Source organism: Chelonoidis abingdonii, chromosome 3 (genome assembly GCF_003597395.2).
Source record: "Chelonoidis abingdonii isolate Lonesome George chromosome 3, CheloAbing_2.0, whole genome shotgun sequence".
Taxonomy (NCBI): Eukaryota; Metazoa; Chordata; order Testudines; family Testudinidae; genus Chelonoidis; species Chelonoidis abingdonii.
In genome coordinates this window covers 114,182,338-114,202,166 of record NC_133771.1, presented here as the reverse complement: position 1 = coordinate 114,202,166, position 19,829 = coordinate 114,182,338, and the positions used below count along the sequence as shown (strand labels likewise).

Below are 19,829 nucleotides of genomic sequence, written 5' to 3'. Positions count from 1 at the left end.
GTGGTTGATAAACAAATAATAAACTAATAATGTAAATGGAAGAGTTGCCCAGGGAGAAATTGTTCTTTATTTCCCATAAAACCAACTTCCCAAAAACAGAGCAACAGAGGAAGATGCTACCAACAATCTGTGTGGATCAGTTGCTTTGAGACAATTTGACCACATTAGATAACGCTTCCGCCTCTCTAAAGAAAAGCTCTGGAGATTCATCAGGAAGCGGACACTAAAGCTGACAATTATGAATTGTCAAAACCCGACATACTGAAAAAGAATATGGAAATTAAAATATAAAAAGATATTTTATGTTAAGTAACAGAGTAACTGTTGAAGTCCTAATAAACCAGATCAGGAAGCTATTTAGATATCTAAAGTCTCTTTGATATGATGAGTTTTAGAATTGAACTTATGATTGTCTTAGTACAGAAATCTTCTGAGACAAGTAAGCTAACCTTTTGTGCCCCAAAATACCAGAACTCTTCACTTTAACTTGTTTCTGAAGAATGCTGTAAAAGTGTAGGTCAATTATGCAAATATGTCCTGGTGGTCAATTGCCACTTTTGTTTTGTATTAGAAATAATTGCTGAAATTTACCTTCACCTAGCCAAATTTACTATTCAACTTAAATGTTTGTACTTAGTCTCAATGGGAATCTTTGATCAACAAGGTCTATTTTACATTGTTGAGGGCAATTTTGAGTTTGGAAAAAAAAAATCAACCTCTGTTCTAGTCTTTTGGTTAGCGCTTGCCATTTTATCAAGGGAATCTAACCCTTAGATCCTACAATCAGCTTTTCATTTTTCACAAATCCCATTCTGCTGCCTTATTATGAATTTTTATTTGTTGTATATGGACTCAGCCGTCCCCCTTGTTCATGAGAACTGACCAATTCATATGAACTAAACTATGCTAGGGAATTTTAAAAAATGTACAACATGCTGGGGACAGACTACGACTGTACAAAATCACAGACATTGAAATTGGCCCCAGTGCACAAGATTTTTGCTAATGTAGACATGGTAATCAACAGTTTACATGAAAGTGCTCTTTAAAAAAAGCAAGGACTATATTCCCAAGGAGCTCCACAGTTTTCTGTGAAAGGTATAACAAATATTCTCTCTATATACTTTTACTTACTTCTGCTTCTGTGAAATGTGTCGGACCGCTACTCCCATAAAAACTAATTTTAAGTTCCATAAGTCCATACTGTATTATTAGCCTTCCCCTAGGATTGCACTAGTCCTTTATTCTGAATTACTTATAAATACTATGCAACAGAATGTGACTCCATGTTTCTGCAACTATTTTTGCTACATGTTGCTAATTTACTAAATGTTTTCAAAATATTCAACATCCTCAAAAATTTCAAAATATCTAAATCAATATAACTTCATGCCTTTGTTGGATTACATTGGGCAAGGTTTTGGCAGAAGGTTCAGATGACGGAGCAGTATCTGCAAAGTGACAGTCATCCTTCCGCAGACAGACACATTTAATGTAGCTGCTGTATTTTGGTATATTTCCTTGCAGTAGTTTATCAAACCTATGCACCTGTTCCTATCAATTCTGACTTGTTTGATTTTTCCATAAACTGAACATATGAATGTTGCACTATTTTGTTAAATGGGTAAAGTACATAAAACAAGACATTTTCCTGGCTTCTCCATAGAAACCATGCACAACCACTTAATCCCGCTTTACCATATATGTTATAACTGCATAATTTACAAGTCACGGCATAAAATCTACTTGCCCACACTTTACCACTATGACTGATGACAGTGCAAAAGCTAATGTTAATCTACTATTGCATCAAAAAATATTTCTTATCCTGGGCAAGAGGATAATTATGATTTTTGTTTAAACCATGACTGTCTTTTAATATAAAAAAGTACAGATTCACACATTTTATGGAGTAAGTTCTTACTTACATCTGTACTTTTCTTCTAGAAGACCCTTGGAAAGAGACATCAACCCAATCTTCAGGGACTGCACTCTGATTTTTCCAGTCCGCCCTCTGAAATTGCACAAAGCTATTAGACAGCTTAAACACAGTTAATATTATAATATAGGTTCATTCCAAATTCAAAACACCTGGCAAGTTATACAAATTACACCTAAATTCTTTAAACAAGATACTTCAGGTCTTTAGAACTGATAATCACAATAAGAGAATTCTCCTTCACAAAAACCCCTCAACTTGGGTCAGCGTCATCTTAATATTTCACATTACCCCCAAAATGATGAAATTTAGCACTATAAAATCATAGCATTATTTGCTAACTGTAATTTACACAACAAAATGTACACACCAGCAGACAGCTGGGAAGCACACTGCACAGTGAGAAATGAGGTCTGTGAAATGAAGCCGAGCTCTGATACTGTACAGATTCATTAATGTTTTTCACCCACTGTGCTTCATCTCTCTTTTTAAAACATTTTGGTGTATAGGTGCACCAGTACATAAACAGCTGAATGTATATGCTAATTAGAGAACGTGGAGCTGTTGGGAATATGACTTCAGACTCATGCTGTTTAAAATAAAATATCAGGATACACACTGGGCTCCAAATGATACAATTTCAAACCTATAAGCAAAATGCAGTTCATAATTGATACTGATGTGATAAAATCAGGAAATGGAGAGAAGGCACCATAATTAAGAAAATTCAAAAGCTCATTGCAAAAACTGCACTAATTAAGGACTTGCTGATTTTTGCCTTTACTAATGACCAATCCAAGACTGAAAAATATGCACATGCTTTTCCTTCATTTTTGACATGGTGTGCATGAGAGGAGGTGTTAAACCAACACACACTATACACACTTTTTGTTTGTTTATTTGAAAACAAAACCTTGTTTTGAACCAAAAAGTAAAAAAGACAGTTACTCACCTTTGTAACTGTTGTTCTTCGAGATGTATTGCTCATATCCATTCCAGTTAGGTGTGTGCGCGCCGCGTGCACGTTCATCGGAAGATTTTTACCCTAGCAACACTCGGTGGGTCAGCTGGGCACCCCCTGGACTGGCGCCAGTATGATGCCGGATATATACCCCTGCTGACCCAGCCACCCTTCAGTTCCTTCTTGCCAGCTACTCTGGACAGAGGGGAAGGAGGGTGGGTTTGGAATGGATATGAGCAACACATCTTGAAGAACAACAGTTACAAAGGTGAGTAACCATCTTTTCTTCTTCGAGTGCTTGCTCATATCCATTCCAGTTAGGTGATTTCCAAGCCTTATGTAGGCGGTGGGGTCGGAGTGAAATGTGGCAGAATGTAAAACTGCTGAGCCAGAAGCTGCAGCATCTCTTGACTGTTGAACCGAGCATAATGCGAAGCAAGGTATGGACCGAGGACCATGGAGCTGCGCGATAGATCTCGTGGGTAGGTACACGAGTCAGCAAGGCGGCAGATGAAGCCTGAGCCCTGGTAGAATGCATGGTGATGTGGCTTGGGGAAATGTGAGCCAAATCATAACAAGTGCGGGGTGCACGTCATCACCCAAGATGAGATCCTCTGAGAGGAAACAGGTAGGCCTTTCCTTCGGTCTGCTACTGCGACCGAGAGTTGGGGTGTGTTACGAAATGGTTTTGTCCGCTCAACATAAATGCGAGCGCTCTACAGATGTCCAGGGAGTGCAATTGTTGTCCCCATCGCGTTGAGTGTGGTTAACATGAAAGGCCGAACCACCTTAGGGAGGAAAGCCGGGTGTGGTCGTAACTGCACCTTGTCTTTTGTGAACATAATGTACGCAGCGGAACCACCATAAGAGCCCTGAGCTCGGAGACTCGTCTGGCCGATGTAATGGCTACGAGGAAAGCTGTCTTCCAAGACAGGTATAGCAGCGAGCAGGTCGCTAACGGCTCGAATGGAGGAGACATAAGTCTGGTAAAACCAGGTTGAGGCCCAGGTTGGGGCTGGGCGGCGTACTTGAGGGTGTAGCGCTCCAAGCCCTTGAGGAACCTCGAAACCATAGACGTGTGAGAACACAGAACGACCACCTTAGCCTGGGTGGAAGGTAGAGATTGGCTGCCAAGTGTACCTCAGCATGACACCGCTAGGTTCCCTGCTGTTGTGGCCAGAGGGTAGTCCAAAATAGAGGGGATCGAGACCTCACTGTGCAGCAGGAGTAAGATTTAAGCATGTCGCACCTGTAGGAGAAACGCTTCCACTTGGCCAGGTACGTTGACCAGGTGGAAGGCTTCCTGCTACCCTGATAGTTCACGTAGCAAGCCACACCATGAGGTGAAGAGACTGCAGGTCCGGGTGGCGAAGTCTGCCGTGGTCCTGAGGTATGAGGTCTGGGTGGAGTGGCAGGGTAATTGGGTTGGCTATTGACAGGTCGAGCAACGTGGTGTATCAGTGCTGCCTGGACCACGCTGGAGTGATCATGATGATGCGCGCCCTGCCCTGCGAAGTTTGAGCAGGACCCAATGAGCCAGGGGGAACGGTGGGAAGGCATAAGGGTTGGTCCTTCCACGGCATGAGGACAGCGTCCGAGATCGATCCGGGAGAGACCTTGGAAGGAGCAGAACCTCGGACATTTCCTGTGTTCTTGCGGTAAGCGAACAGGTCCATATGTGGGGAAAAATCCCCATATCTGGCAACACAGAATGCATCACATCGAGGCAGGGCGACCCTCGTTGTGAGACAGGAAAGACCTGCTGAGTCGAAGCGCGCAGGCGTTCGCGCGCCAAGGAGAAGGAATGCTACCAGATTTATCGAGTGGGCTATGCAAAAGTCCCAGAGATGGATGGCCTCCTGACAAAAGGAGGAAGACCATGTCCCTCCCAGGTTGTTTATGTAGTACATGGCCGTTTGTGCTGGCTGTAAACACTGAGACATTCCACATGAGCCGGCCTCGCAGCTGCTGCTGGAACCCCTGGCATGCCAGGCAGACTGCTCTCATTTTTGGACATTGATGTGGAACGCCAGCTTTTTCCTGAGAAGACCAAAGGCCTTAAGCTCGAAGGTACTGAGGTGAGCACCTGAGCCGAGAGATGACGCATCCATCGTCAGGGACAGTGAGGGCTGGGCGGATGGAGCGGCATCCCTGCCCACACCAGGGAGGAGTTAGCCACCATTCTAGGGAGCCTAGGTGCTCTGAGGGAATGGTGACTATCGTGACCATTGGGCCCCGTCGGGGCGGTACGCCGATTTGAGCCAAACTTGGAGAGGACAGAGGCAGAGCTTAGCTGTGTTTGGTTACAAACTAGCAGGCAAGCCATGGGACCATGCAGGAGACCGAGACAAGTGCGAGCGCGAGTCGTTGGGAAAGTTTGCAGACCTCGGATGATTGGTGCCATCGCCTGAAACCGTGGCTGTGGTAAGCAGGATCCGGCTAGCTCGGAGTTCAGGATAGCTCCTAGGAAGTCTAACCTCTGCGTGGGACCCCAGAGTGGATGTTTCCATAGTGATCATCAGGGCCTAGATGTGTGAATAGGTCCCTTGACGATGCCACACACACTGAGTGACTTGTGTCTTGGAGTCTCCTCAGATAAGCCAATCGTCCAGATACGGAAAATGCATATCCGACGTCGGCGAGGAGGGTGGGTGGCGACTACGGCCATACACTTGGTTAATGCCTTTGGGGCTGTAGAAAGGCCCAAACAGCAGGACCGTAAACTGGAAGTACCGACGGTTGCTAGAAAGCGGAGGTATCTCCTGTGCGGAGGGAAGATGGCAATGTGAAAGTACGCGTCTTCATATCGACCGGCGTACATACCAGTCTCCAGGATCAAGGACAGGATAATGGTTCCCCAGGGATAGTCCATGCGGAACTTCAACCTTATCATAAACTGGTTGAGTCCTCGTAGGTCTAGGATAGGTCTGAGACCCCTCTGTACGAGTTGGGGATTAGGGAATCAGGGAGTAAAATCCCTTGCCCCTTTTGTCCATTGGCATCTGCACCTCTTGTAAGAGGAATTGCTCTTGAGAGGAGTCCCTGAAGAGGGACAGGGTTGGAACAAATCGGAGGTGGTACCCACACTCCACCATGTGTAGGAGCCAGCGAACTGAAGTTAACTGAGACCACGCCAAGAGGAAGTAGGAGTGTAATCCCGCCTGTAACTGGTATGCCGCCCTCGGGCGCACCTTTGAAAGTTCATCTTTGGTCCCGGTGGTGATTGCGAGGGACCTCGATCTTGGCCCTCTAGGGGTCTGACGGTCGTCCGCGACCACCTCGGCTGCGCCGTCTGCCAAAGTCCTGTCTGTGGCTAGGCACTGAGTACGGCAGTGTGACTGGGGACGGAAAGGCCTGCGTTAGGTCATTGGCGTCTGCACGCCGAGAGTGCATAAGGACCCTGTTGTCCCTCAGGCTTTGCAGCCTGGGGTTGACTTCGCCGCAAAGAGACCTTTACCATCAAATGGTAAGTCATGGATGGTATACTGCTGCTCCGGCCGGAGGTTTGAAACTTGAAGCCATGAGATGCTCCTCACGGTAATGAGGCCTGGAGGGAAGCTCTGGCCATCTTTTTCCCTTCCTCCAAGAGAGCAGTGAACTCTTGGCGGGAGTCTTGATGGAGAAGCTCCATAAACTTATCCACCGTCACCCAGGTGTTATAATTATAGGGGCTAAGCAAGGCTTGTTGATTAGCCACGCAGAGCTATAAGGCCCCTGCAGAGTACATCTTGCGGCTGAGTAGGGTCATTCGCCTAGCCCCCTTTGATTTCGGGGCTGCTACCTGCTGGCCATGCCATTCCCTTTCCTTAACAGACTGAACGACTAGTGAGCAGGGAGGAGGACGGACATACAAGTACTCATACCCTCCATAGAGTATCGGCATTCACCTGGATGGTCCGAATAAATGGGTAGGGCTCCTCTAGTGGGGCAACCGCCGATAGAATGTCCACTACGGGGTCCCCTACCTCCGGGACCTCCTGCACCTGGAGGTCCACATTGAGTGCTACCCTCCTTAGGAGGTCCTGATGGGCTCTCACGTTGTTGTTGGGCACATCAGAATCGCGGTCCTGAGCATAAGAGCTGTCCGCGTGGGAAGACACTGACGCGTGTCCGGATGGCCATGGAGGTGCTGAAAAATCATGGGCAGAGGCTCTGACTCTGCCAGACCTTGCCCAACTCGGGACCGGGGACCGGTACTGGAAGGTGTACCGGTACCTGGAACGAGATCCAGACCTGCGACCAGAGCGGTGCCGGGAGGTTGACCGAGATCTCAAGGTCGGGAGTGGCTACGGGAGTCACGGTGCCTGTAGCGGTGTCAGGAGCCACAACGGTGCCGAGATTAGCGGGTTGGTGAATGGGACACTGACCGGTGTGGCGAATGCGACCGGTACCAAGGAGAACAGCATCGGGTCTGCAAGTGGCGTCGGGAGCGGGAGCGCCGACGGGACTTGGAGCGTCTGCGGGACCGTGATCATGAACGGTGCCGCTCTGCTGTGCCAACAGAGGATGGTCGTATCAAGGGAGGCTTGCCAAGGGAGTGTATTACCCGCACCGGCAGTGCCGGGGGTTCAGACAGCATCTACTCTGTCATGGCAATGAGATCCCTCGCCGTTGGGAACGTCTCCAGCGTGGAGGGAACAGTAAGCCCAGCCACAGCACGCACCAGGGAGCTGTCAGGTCCCGGATTCGACGGCCCTCGTGGGACCGGGATCGACAGTGCCGACGTCGTCAGTGCCTCGGCAGGTGTTGGTGCCGGGCGATCCGACTTAGACGAGCTCTCTGGCTGCGGTGCAGTTGGCACAGAAGCAGCAGGAGCAGGAAGCTCAACCACGGCGTGTTTCGGGGAGCTGTCAGGCACTGGATTCGGCGGCCCTTGTGGGACCGGGATCGACGGTGCCTACGTCGTCGGTGCCTCTGCAGGAGTCGGTGCCGGGCGATCCGACTTAGATGAGCTCTCAGGCTACGGTGCAGTTGGCACGGAAGCAGCAGGAGCAGGGAGCTCAACCATGGCACGTGCCGGGGAGCTGTCAGGCACTGGCAGGAGTAGTCGTGGGCTCTCTTGACCTCGGAGAGAGGGAGCGGTGCCGAGTCGACTTCGGTGTCGGTGACAGCCGGTGTCGAGAGGTCTTGGCAGTGCCGGCGGGGTCAGGTGCCGGGAGGCACTTCTGCCCGCCGAGTGGCCAGCGCTCAGTGCCGAAGGTGGAGGGTAAGTGAAAGTCCCGCTCCATTTTGTTCTCGGCTTAAAAGCCTTGCAAATGGGGCACTTAGCTGTGAAGTGCGATTCCCCGAGGCACCTCAAACAGGAGTCGTGTGGATCTCCTGACGGCATCAGCTTGTGGCAGGCCGAGCACGGTTTAAAAAGCGGTGAGCTGGGCATGGGCTCCAGCACCGGGTGTGGGGAAGGGATTACTCTCCGAACCCCGCTAACTATTACTAAACTAACTATGCTAGTAAAGAAAAAATGTACAAGTATATAAATATATATATAAAAGGATTATAACTATATAACTATATCCACGAGAACTACGAGTAGCTAGGGAAGTGGAGGTCAGCTAAGCAGCGCTCCACTGTTCCAACGACTGACACGGGCGGTAAGAAGGAACTGAAGGGTGGCTGAGTCGGCAGGCGTATATATCCGGCGTCATACTGGCGCCACTCCAGGGGGCGCCCAGCCGACCCACCGAGTGTTGCTAGGGTAAAAATCTTCCGACGAACATGTACGCGGCGCGCACACACCTAACTGGAATGGATATGAGCAAGCACTCGAAGAACAACAATGGAAAATTTGTCAAAACTGATCCTTTCCTGTGAACAGTTCTTATTTTGATAAATTGTCACTTTCTACTTCAAAAAATGTTGTCAAAAAATTCTGGACTAATTCCAGTCTCAATCTCCCATCCCAGGCTCCAAGTCCAATCTCAGAATCCCCCATCCACCCCGATTCCTTGTCCTCACCCCTGTTGCTAACCAATGCCAGTTCTTCCTCCTATATTCCAGCTCCTTGTCAGACCAACCTTCCCTTCCCCAGCAATTCCTTCCCTCCTACCCTACTGGTTCTCTGTCCCAGCCTTTTTGCCTAGCCAGATCAAATGTTTCTCTTGGCTCCTCACCCAGTCCTAGTCTCCTCGCCACCTACTGGCTCACATTCCCATACAGGGCATTTTCCTCCCCAGATCCCGGTCCCCTTGACCAACCGGTCCTCCTTCCTTCCCACTGTTAATCTTAATCTCTGCCAACTCAAATCCCCAAGACCAGTTTCTCTCTCCCTTTGTCTTGCCAGCCTCTAATCCTAGTTCCCTTATCCAGGCTCTTTGTCTCAATCTACTCATTCCAAACCCCAAACGTGCTTATTGCTTTAATCAACTCACACAGCCCCTCACAGACAGGATGGAAGAGGAAGCTGCCTGATTTAAATGCAAAGGGAGAAAGAACCTCTCTTCCTCCTCTGCATTTGAATCAGCAGCTTCCTCCTCTATGTTGCTGGGACCTGGATCCGACAAAGCACATGTTAGCCTAAAGCTGCAACTACAGGTTAAGTCCCGCTCAGCCTAGAATGAAGAATATCCAGTACACAGAGCATCTTTGGGGAATTCAGCTGCTAAAATATAAAAAGTCTGCACTGAGCATGTGCAAAATGCAATTTTGGCCTATAAATTGGCCATATTTGGGTATATTTTTACAGGAACAGGAAAACAAACATCCCTAACACTAAGGCCACAACTCTTCACCTTCAAGTCCCTGCTCCAAAGCATGGAGATGATAGAGCTTTCCATAGAAAAAGATCACCACAATTTTTTAGCCTGGGCAAAACAATGTACTGTGACAAAGTTCCTCCTCTACCTTAGTGGGTCTTATTGGCAGATTTGCTCGCCTCACAGATTCACCCTGTGGGTCGGGAAACAGCCCAGAGACCTTCCCCTCTGGTAGAAGCCACAGTCCAGATCAATTCCTCCTGTGTCTGATCAGGAGTTAGGAGGTTTGGGGGGGAACCCGGGCCCACCCTCTACTCTGGGTTCCAGCCCAGGGCCCTGTGGACTGCAGCTGTCTATAGTGCCTCCTGTAACAGCTGCATGACAGTTACAACTCCCTGGGCTACTTCCCCATGGCCTCCTCCCAACATCTTCTTTTTCCTCACCACCAGACCTTCCTCCTGATGTCTGATAATGCTTATACTTCTTAGTCCTCCAGCAGTATGCCTACTCACTCTCAGCTTCTTGCACGCTTCTTGCTCCCAGTTCCTCGCACACACTTCCTCTCCTCTGGCTCCCTTTGACCTGACTGGAGTGAGCCCTTTCATAACATCAGAGGGGCCTTAATTAGAGTCAGGTGCTTAACAGCCTCATCTGATTCTTAGCAGGTTAATTGGAGTCAGGTGTTCTCATTAGCCTGGAGCAGCCCCTGCTCTGGTCACTCAGGGAACAGAAAACTGCTTATCCAGTGGCCAGTATATCTCCTTTCTACTACTCTACTGTTCCCAACTGGGTCTATCACATTATTTTCCCCTAGTCTCATTTTCTGAGAAACAGCTGAACCATTTTCACTGCTGTTATTTTCAAAAAAATTCACACATGGAAAATTTTAGCCCAAATAGTTAGTTTTGACAAAGTTATAAACAGCTGAAAACAGGGTTCTATAATGAGAAGTGGATAATCTTAATAAGGTGCAGTGCTACCAGCCTGACCTATAATTTGAACCCAACACTTCTGAGTCCAACGTCACTATATTGATCTAACGACATTTGGTATGACACAACTCAAAAAGATTACCTGGACAAGGCAATGTAATTTATTGTGCACCTATCACTGTAGCAACTTTGTTTGTTACATCACTGTGGCATCCTAATGGGAAAAAAGTCCATAAAACTACTATAAGATATGTTGGAGCAAAGTTGCCAGTTCTTGATTAAAAGAGCACAATAAGTGAGCCAGCACGAAGACTGGAATTCGTTGCCATTTGACCTAATTTCAAGTAAAAAATTACAGTCGATACAACATCTATGAATGGATTACTGATAATTTTAGAACAAAGCCATGATTCTTTGTAGGAAGAGCGAACCACAAAAGATAGATAATGAGGTAGCTCTAAGAGAACAGCTTTGAGTCTTATAGAAAAGCTTAGGTATAGAACGTTGCCTAGCATACACATCCCAGAGAATTAGACATATAGAATGCAAGAAAAAAGCACACCCAGCCTTTCAAACAGGCATTCATACAGAAAGGACCCCTCACTTCAGGAGACCTAGACATTTGAAAAGATTAAATTTCCCTCCAAAATACAACAACCAGATAAAGTAGAAAAAAACCAGCAGAAAACTCATACAGGTTTCCTTATGGCTACTATGTGGTTCATTTAGAGTCCTTTGAATTACTTTCAGATAAAAAGAATGGGTCATTGACCACCCATAGGGAAACATGGTATTGTGTACACCTTAACACATGTGAAGCAACTGCTTCACAGGGTACTATAGCTTGTTAGCCCACTTCCATATAAGTGACACATTTCCCAAGATTGGACAATATATGATAGCCATAAGAGAAAATCTATTTATTTATTTACCTACGTGTGCTTTCAGATTAATTAAATTTATGCAAGTATCCTAGTGTAATAATCTACCTGTGAGATTTATTAAAAAACCCATATGAAGTACTTGACTTCTCATACACACACTTATCTTACCTCAGTTAAACATTTAAAATCATTTCACATTGTACCTACAAGTTATAGTTTCAATATTGTATTTTTAAAGGTGTTCTGGACTAATCAAAATTCTCTTAAGGAATCAAGTTTAAGGCTGAAACATATTTACAGGCAGATGCTAATCAACAAAATAACCTTTTGGGTCCTTGAGAATGTAAAGGTTGCAGGGAGTCTGCTCCTTTTTTCTGTCTAGCTTGAAGAATTAATAATTCTCAATGTGTCAGAAAATACCAAACACAACAAACTTCATTGTTGTCAACTGTCTCTAAAAATAAATTGCTTTTTAAATGGCCACATACATCAGTAGGTGAGTTTTATTACAAACTGGGAAATTGTTCAATCTGCAAACCACTAATTAAATCTCAGGTTGACAGCAGATGACAAACAGATGCTTTTGTAGGAAGTTTAATGATTTGAAACACCAACGCAATCAACAAAGGAAATGTCAGGAGACAAATTATTTCCTTTCTAAAGGACGTTTCAAAAATGGCAATTTAAAATGATTTCCCAATCTTTAATATTTTTAGTGGTGGAGAGTGAGGGGGGGGGTGAAGATGGAAAAAGAGAATATTTACTCCAACTGTAAGAAATCTAATATTTTTCATATTTTGTACCCTAAGACTTCTTTAATCAGTTTAAAGAGTTTAGAGACATCATATCAACACAATAACCAAATAATGTTCCAATGATAAATATATAGGAATCAGAAGCTAATATTCTCCTTTGACACTATTTTCTGATACTAAGCACGCAACAGCTTCCAAGTCAAGGAATGTATCTGAACCTGCCCCCGCTCTGTTTTCCACTGATATGTTTGTGATGAACTGGAAAAAAAATCTCTGCACTGTTTCTCATGAATATTGTGTGTGTGTCAGTTTCCCTGTTCTATTGTGTATTGCCCCCAGCCTGAATGCATAGAGTTAGATAGAAGGAAGCTGTTAAGGGAATGATGAGAGGCCCAGAAGGAAAGTTAAATAGTGACATGATAAGATAGCTAGGTACTCAGCTTCAAGGGATTTAAAACAACAATGGCTGGGCCATCAGTTGAGGGGAGAAGTGACCTAGCTGGGTCCATCCAGGCTAGGATATCCTGTAGATGACTCTGGAACTGTGGGATTATTCCACTTTGCGGAGTCCTAGAGCCCAGACTCAAGCCTGAGCCCAAATGTCGGTACCACAATTAAACAGCCTCCTTAGCCCAAGCCTTGTGAGGCTGGGTCAGCTGTTACAGGCCAGCCACAGGTGTCTAATTGTAGCAGGGCCGCCCAGAGGATTCAGGGGGCCTGGGGAAAAGCAATTTCGGGGTCCCTTCCATAATAAAAAGTTGCAATACTATAGAATACTATATTCTCGTGGGGGCCCTGAATTGCAGTGTAGATACACCCTCAGAGACAAGAGAAGACTGCAAGGGGCCTGGGCTTTTTCTCCCAGCTCAGAGATGGAGAATAAACCAGACTTGCACCAGTGATGAATACAGAGGTTAAACTTAGGTAAGAGAACATGCACATAGGTCTCTGGTATTTTAAATCCACTTCTCTAAGCACTGTGCATCTTTTGTTTTGAAGAAGCTGTCTCTGACTGCAAATGTATGCTGTCACAGGCTCCCAAAGAGAAACCCTATGGTGTGGGTGGTTCTTAGAGACCGTGGAAGAGAGGACTGAAATTCTCTTATTTCTCCATAAGCAAGGCAGTGTTGTCAGCATAATCTTGGCCTGTGGTACCCATCAGGCTGCAACCAAAGATCTGATCTGAGGCGGGGCAAACTGTGGATGCCACCCCAGGAGAGGAAAAGGCCTGAGGCTTAAAGTTTGAGGAGGTGCACTCAGAAAGACCATTAGTGAACCTAGGCTGGTAATAGTCACATTTGTTATTTTCGGGCACAGCTTTCAGACACTTCTGCGGCTCCCCTTCCCCATAGAACTTCACAAGATAAATACATGTTAGGTAAAATCCCTCCCTAAATTATAACTGCTGGTTGGTCAATCAAAATGTAAATGAACTTAAGAGGGGTGAGGCAGGAAATTCTCCTCAGTAGGTCGGAAGAAGGGAACTTGGCACTCGGGAAGATGGGAATTCCTCATATCTCAGAGGTCCACTCTGCTGGGGGTCAATCCTTCTGCGCCCACCCCAACTAATCATAAGGTTTTGGGTGACAAGAGAACATGGGGAGAGTTCATGTGCTCCCCATATGTACCCCTTCCTGGGGGATCATGAGGGAGGAGATCTGTAACAACGTATACAGAAACTGATTAGTAATGTTTTAATGAAAACTGTATATTGGTGTGATTTTGGGACTGTTTTACTGTATGAAGTTTAAACCAATAAGATGTAACAGCAGATGCTCTATTTTGCAGTGTATGGGGGTTGCGGGGAAGGGAAGGAAGTACTTGGGATGCCTCTGCTCTCTTCGTCTTGAAATGGGAAGAGATATGTGATGACTTGGAGAATCTGTCTATGCACAACATATGAATTCTGACTGATTTTAGGAAATCTACGAATTAACCTATAGTGTGTATTAAAATCAGCCATGCACTGACAGAGATCATATCAGATATCACATACCCTATCTGGAAACAGCCACAGGACAATCAAAGCAGTCATTTACACGGAATGACTCTGCCTGGCAATACAGTGAAATTTGGCCAAGCTGCAGAAAACTGATTTTCTGTCCAGTTTATCTGCAGGGAGGAGGGTTGGAGAAGTGGAAATGCTGCAGCAGCAAAAAAATCAACAAAGAAATAATGTGTTGGAACTGACTTTGAAAAATTCAAACTCTGAGGTCCATGAAACACAGAGACATACTTTCAATCATCAGATCTGCTTGAGGGAGCTGGTTACAGGGGCTGAGAGAATGAACCTGAAAGCTGATCAGGAGGAGTGGAGGGTCTGGGGACCATGAAACAACTGAACAAACACTCAATGAGCGCTTAGTGTAGTGGGGACACTGGAAAGAGGGATTTTGTGGGCAGATGTTATTTTTGTATGGATCCTTGCTTTCTCTATGAATGAAGTGCGTGAGTGAATGAGTAAGTGTGCGCATGTGTGTAAGAATATACTTTGCAAAGACGCTGGGCTCCCTGCTAAAACTGGCATATGTCCCCGGAGGATTAAATGTGTACTCATGAGGGTGGAGCTCTGGGAAAGGGTGTGCTTAACCTACTGGGGAGATTTGGGGTTAAGCACTGGTCTTGGGGCCTATGGCAGCTAAATCATGGAGTTCCACTTCTGAGAAGGGGTACTAGGACAGGGAGTCTGCACTCTGGGAGTGAGCCTAAGAGGCTAGAGCCAGAGACACTGCCTGGATGCTGCTCAGACTCAGTGCGCTGAATGAGAAACACATGGGATCAGTGCGGGATCCAAACAGGTGAGTGTCCAGCAGGGAGAACCCAGCTAAGTCTGTGACAGAAATATAAGCTTGGAAGAATTTGATTTAAGGGAGAGTAAACATTTTACTGTATAAACACAAACCATAGAAAAATATTTCCATTGATAAGAAGTAAAATTTACAGATAGACAAAGTGAGAAACTGCTGCTTAAGAACTTAGAGTCTCACCTTAATGTGTATATAATGTGTTGTAATGAAGGCTGCATAAAGCACATATTTACAACTCTGTTAAAAAGAATTATGGTCTGACCCCCCCTTCCCCTGAATTTTCTGCAACTGCGAACATTTAAAATGACGATGACAATTGAAAAAGTCGTTAAAAATAATCAATAATCAATATACATCAAAATTATAAAAAAAATGAGACTCAGATTCTGACAAGCCTACAGATACACAACTCATTATACAATAAATAAATAACAGATGTTCTCTGTTGTTGTCCTAGAATTATGGAGTTATTTAGATAGAGTAACTGATTAAAAAAAGTCTGAGACACAAAGTGAGTGAGGTAATATCTTTTATCAGACCAACTTCTGTTGGTGGAAGGTACAAGCTTTCGAGCTACCCAGAATTCTTCTTCAGGTTGGGGAAGGAAGAAGAGAGTGTCTGAGCTAAACACAAGTTGAGATAAGATTGTTAAGAAGAAGGGGTAACATATGGTAGGCAGTCACTTGAAATGAAGTGGGCAATAGTGGTTTAGATTGCTATGCATAATGGGGTTGAAGTGGGCAATTAAGGGTAGAAGGCAATGTGGCATGTTACAAATTGTTGAAATGAGCCATAAAACCCTGGTGTAGGCCATAGCTTTTGATGTCTAGCAGAGTTATAAATTTAAGTTCCTAGGCTTGCCTTTTGAAGGTGTTTTGCACGTCTCCCTTGAGGACAAGTATTGAACAGAGTGATCACTTTGTGAAAAGTGTTCTCCTATGGTTGATATGGTGTTTTTGCCTTTTATCATTTTCCTGTGAGAGTTCATTCAAGAACATAGTGATTGTCTTGTTTCACCCACTTCGTGGCTATTGGGGCATTTGATGCACTGAATGAAGTACACCACGTGTAGGATAAGCATGTGTAAGACGCATGAATCTTGAAAGGTGTGTTGTGGAGTATATTGATCATTGTAGCAGTGGAGAGATACCTACAGGTTTTCCATCTGTTGTTCTGGCAGGATCTGATGCAGTCTGAATTGGTGTGTCCTGATTTATGGGGAGGTTGCTTCTGATGATGAGCTTGGCAAGGTTTGGGGGGTGGGGAGATTTGGCTTGTCTAAAGACCAGAAGAGGGGCTTCCTGAACGATTTCTTTCGGGATATTGTCCCCATGAAATGTGTGTTGTAACTGATTGATGATACTTGTATGGGTTCCAGTATGGAGTCGGAGGTGACAATTATAGAGAGTGCAGTCAGTGGGTTTCTTTTTCCTACAGTGAAATGAGTTCTCCTGGGGTATTTGGGTGGCCCTTTTCATGATGTAATCTACTCTTCTGGTGCAGCATCCTTCTTTGGTGAAGGAGGTTTTAAGTGTGTTATGAATCTTGGAGCAAATTCTGTGGTATCTGAGTGCCTGGCTGTAGATGACAGATTTCTTGGTGCGTCCAGGATGGTTTGCAGCATTTTTAAGTTGATCATAGTGTCCAGTTGATGCTGGCGTGGGAGTAGTTTAAAGAGATTCTGATGGATAGGTGGTGGTTGTTGAAGTTGTGGCGCAAGTCCCTGAGAGAGTTTAGTTCATGTGTCCAAAGGATGAAAATATCATCTATGTATCATTGGTTTTGTGGTACATTTTTCTAGAGATTCCTCCTCAAGGTGGCCCATGATGAGGTTGACAAATTGGGGAGCCATCCTTGTACATGTGGCTGCAAAATGTTTGTTATTAAATGTGAAGTGGTTGCGGATAATGATGAAATGGATGAGTTTGGTGATGTGTTTTGGGTGGATTTCTGAGCATTGTGCATTATCTTGTGTGTGTTTGAGGCTGGCAATGATGCAGTCATAGTGAGGGATATTGGTGTATAGGGAAGTGATAGTCATGGCAATGATGGTGTTCTAAGGGCAGGGGGGGCAGCTCTATGGGAGCCCTGCTGGCAGTGATACCAAGGCAGCCGTACCAGGCACCGCCACGGGTGGAGGAACCATAGCTGGGATGAGTGCAGCCCTTGGGCAGCTCTGAGGCTCTCAAGAGTGGGGCTGTAGGAGACCATGAGGAGATCAGGCACGCTGCCGTGTAGGGGTGGGGTTTCAATCCTGGAAACCGTGTGGTAAGGTCACGTCTGAGCAGTGTGGCTCTGCATGCCGGAAGACAGTGCTCATCAAGGGAGTTATGAGTCAGGGCTGGGGAGCGCCAGGCGGGCAGAGTGGGGCAAGCCCCTGACCCCACTCCCTGGCAGGAGCACCAGGTGGGCAGAGCGGAGCAAGCCCCTGACCCCACTCTCTGGTGGGAGCTTGAGGGGAGGTGAAAATGTCTGATAGGCAGGAAGTGGCCCTGTGGTTAGGGGTAGTCTTGATAGATTGATATTGTTAGGGTGTTGTTCAGTGTCCATGTTGTCTAGTGTCCAATATCTTGGTTTCCGCAGTAGGCAGTATTCAGTTGGTTGTGGAGTTGTAGTTGGTTTCCTTTTTGTTTTTGTGTTGGATGGCCGTAATCAAGTTTTTCTCACAGTTGCTTTGTAATTCTGGCCATTTGTTACCTTGAACTTTGGAATGGATGCTATACAGGTTGCAATGTTTTCAGTGCTTCTCTGGTTCTGCAACCAGCACAGTAACACCAATTGCCAAATGAAGGACATACCTCCTTCAACCTTTCTATGCTTCTAGCGTAGCATATGTAGCTATATTACACACACATATACATATATATGCTTGTATTCCAGGACTTTTGAGTAGGTGGGATAAGAAACAGGCCATTTTAAGTACCTATAGTATCACCAGTGAATCAAACAAACTCATAGTGTCACCAGTGACTCAGACAGAAGCTTTATCAATAGGAACAAATGCACGTTTTTCACTGGAGTATTAAAGTTTTGCTATCACAGCTTCTCTCTCACCACACCATCCTTCCCAAAAAGAAAAATCATAAAAAAAAATATCAGACAAATCTAATCTAGAGTGTTATGCTCTAGTATTTTCTTTTTTACACACATCATACCAAGTACAACCCCACTGAACTCACTGTACACATGGTATACATTTTGTGTACAGTACATTGAAACAATGAGCTACATGCTGTAAATAAGAATACATTACTTACGTATCATACACATTGAGCAGCCAGTTGAGAGACATATCTACACAGAGAGGAACATTCACCAGGTCCTTGTGTTTCTCTTCAAGTCCAGTGTAAATAGTAGTGAGACAACTGATCACATCCTGGACACAGAGGAGCTGGTCGTTTTGGCTCAACTTGTGCTCTTTGAAAACTTCATTTGTTCTGGTCAAATCCAACAGGTCCACTAATAACATAATAAAAAACAAAAATAATAATGATGCCTCATCATTGGATTCAGTGTTTGCCTCCTGAATCCTCATGTCATTATAGCATTAATTACAGGCAGGTTAGCTGAAGCAGTGGCTTAGCTGTACTAACACTGATGAAGCACTCCTATTAAGCAGGAAGCTAGAGCTTTGGCTGTTTTTGTTTCTTGTTGGTTTTCTGGGTTAATTTGGGTTTTTTAATCTTACAAGCAAACAAAGACACTACACTACTCAGCATACTGTTTAAAAACAGTTTATGAGAATTGTATGATCAGAGAATTCTGCCCTCAGCTGCAGAATTCAGATGGGATTCCACTCACTTTACTGAGAGTCTTCTGCATAGCTCAGAAGGCAGAATTTGGCCTTGACTGCTAAGGTATCAAACTAGCATTGAAAGGCTCTAATAGTGTAAAGCTGTGCAAATTCTTTGATAGTAATATTTGACACTAATGTGCACTAGGGATGCAACGAGGACTGATTAACTGAATAGTAGATGCACAATTATGAAGATTTAAAAGAAACTAAGGGGTAGCAGCTTGATGTAATTTTCCAGAAAAATATGTAATTTTCATCTTATAGTTTTATCCTATTTGTCAAAGTGCAGAGTCATGCAAAATCTTCAGACTCCCCCCATAAAAGAACACACTTCTCCTATGAATTTCTGATAAATAATAAGGAGTGCCGATACCAAAAAGCACACTCAAATGTAATACACCTCTACCCCGATATAATGCTGCCCTCGGGAGCCAAAAAATATCTTACTGCGTTATAGGTGAAACCATGTTATATCGAACTTGCTTTGATCCTCCAGAGTGCGCAGGCCTGCCCCCCCGGAGCACTGCTTTACTGCATTAAATTTGAATTTGTGTTATATCGGGTCGCGTTATATCAGGGTAGAGACGTAGTGATCATGAAAACCTAATTATCAGCTGGATGATGAGAAAGAAAAGAAGGCTTTTATTGAATTCTTCCAAGTCACTTTATGTAATGAAAAGAGGCATATCTTTGTCTAAAAGGAAAGAAGGCCAGTAAAAGCCAAATGGTAGCATAATTCTCAGTGACATCTTTAACTATACAAGTTGGAATTTTAGCAAGAAGTACCGGCAGTTTCCTGCATCTTTTCCGATAGTAATTACAGTATCTATAGCATGAATTTGAAACTCCATCATTCAAAACTGTTTCTTTGCGGGTAGAGTTAGTAGTGCATTAACAGGATAGATGTCATTTCTCAATGGAAATAAGTCTTGACAGTTTTAGGGTGAGTTATAAATTTCTCTATATCAGTATAAAATAAGGACCCCAGAAGGGTGTAAGTCTTTGTGTAGCATGGGATGTAGCGTCAGATTGGTTCAACATGGCCTGTAAAATGAGATACACA

The 19,829-nt window shown here is 44.9% G+C and overlaps 1 protein-coding gene across 1 annotated transcript in view; it reads right to left on the bottom strand.

The window, feature by feature from the left end:
• UTRN (utrophin) overlaps positions 1-19,829 on the bottom strand; it is a 615,035-nt gene that overhangs the window by 87,117 nt on the left and 508,089 nt on the right. The window contains 2 exon segments of the mRNA XM_075064018.1: positions 1,929-2,014; positions 18,228-18,429. Coding sequence (XP_074920119.1) covers positions 1,929-2,014; positions 18,228-18,429 — 288 coding nt within the window.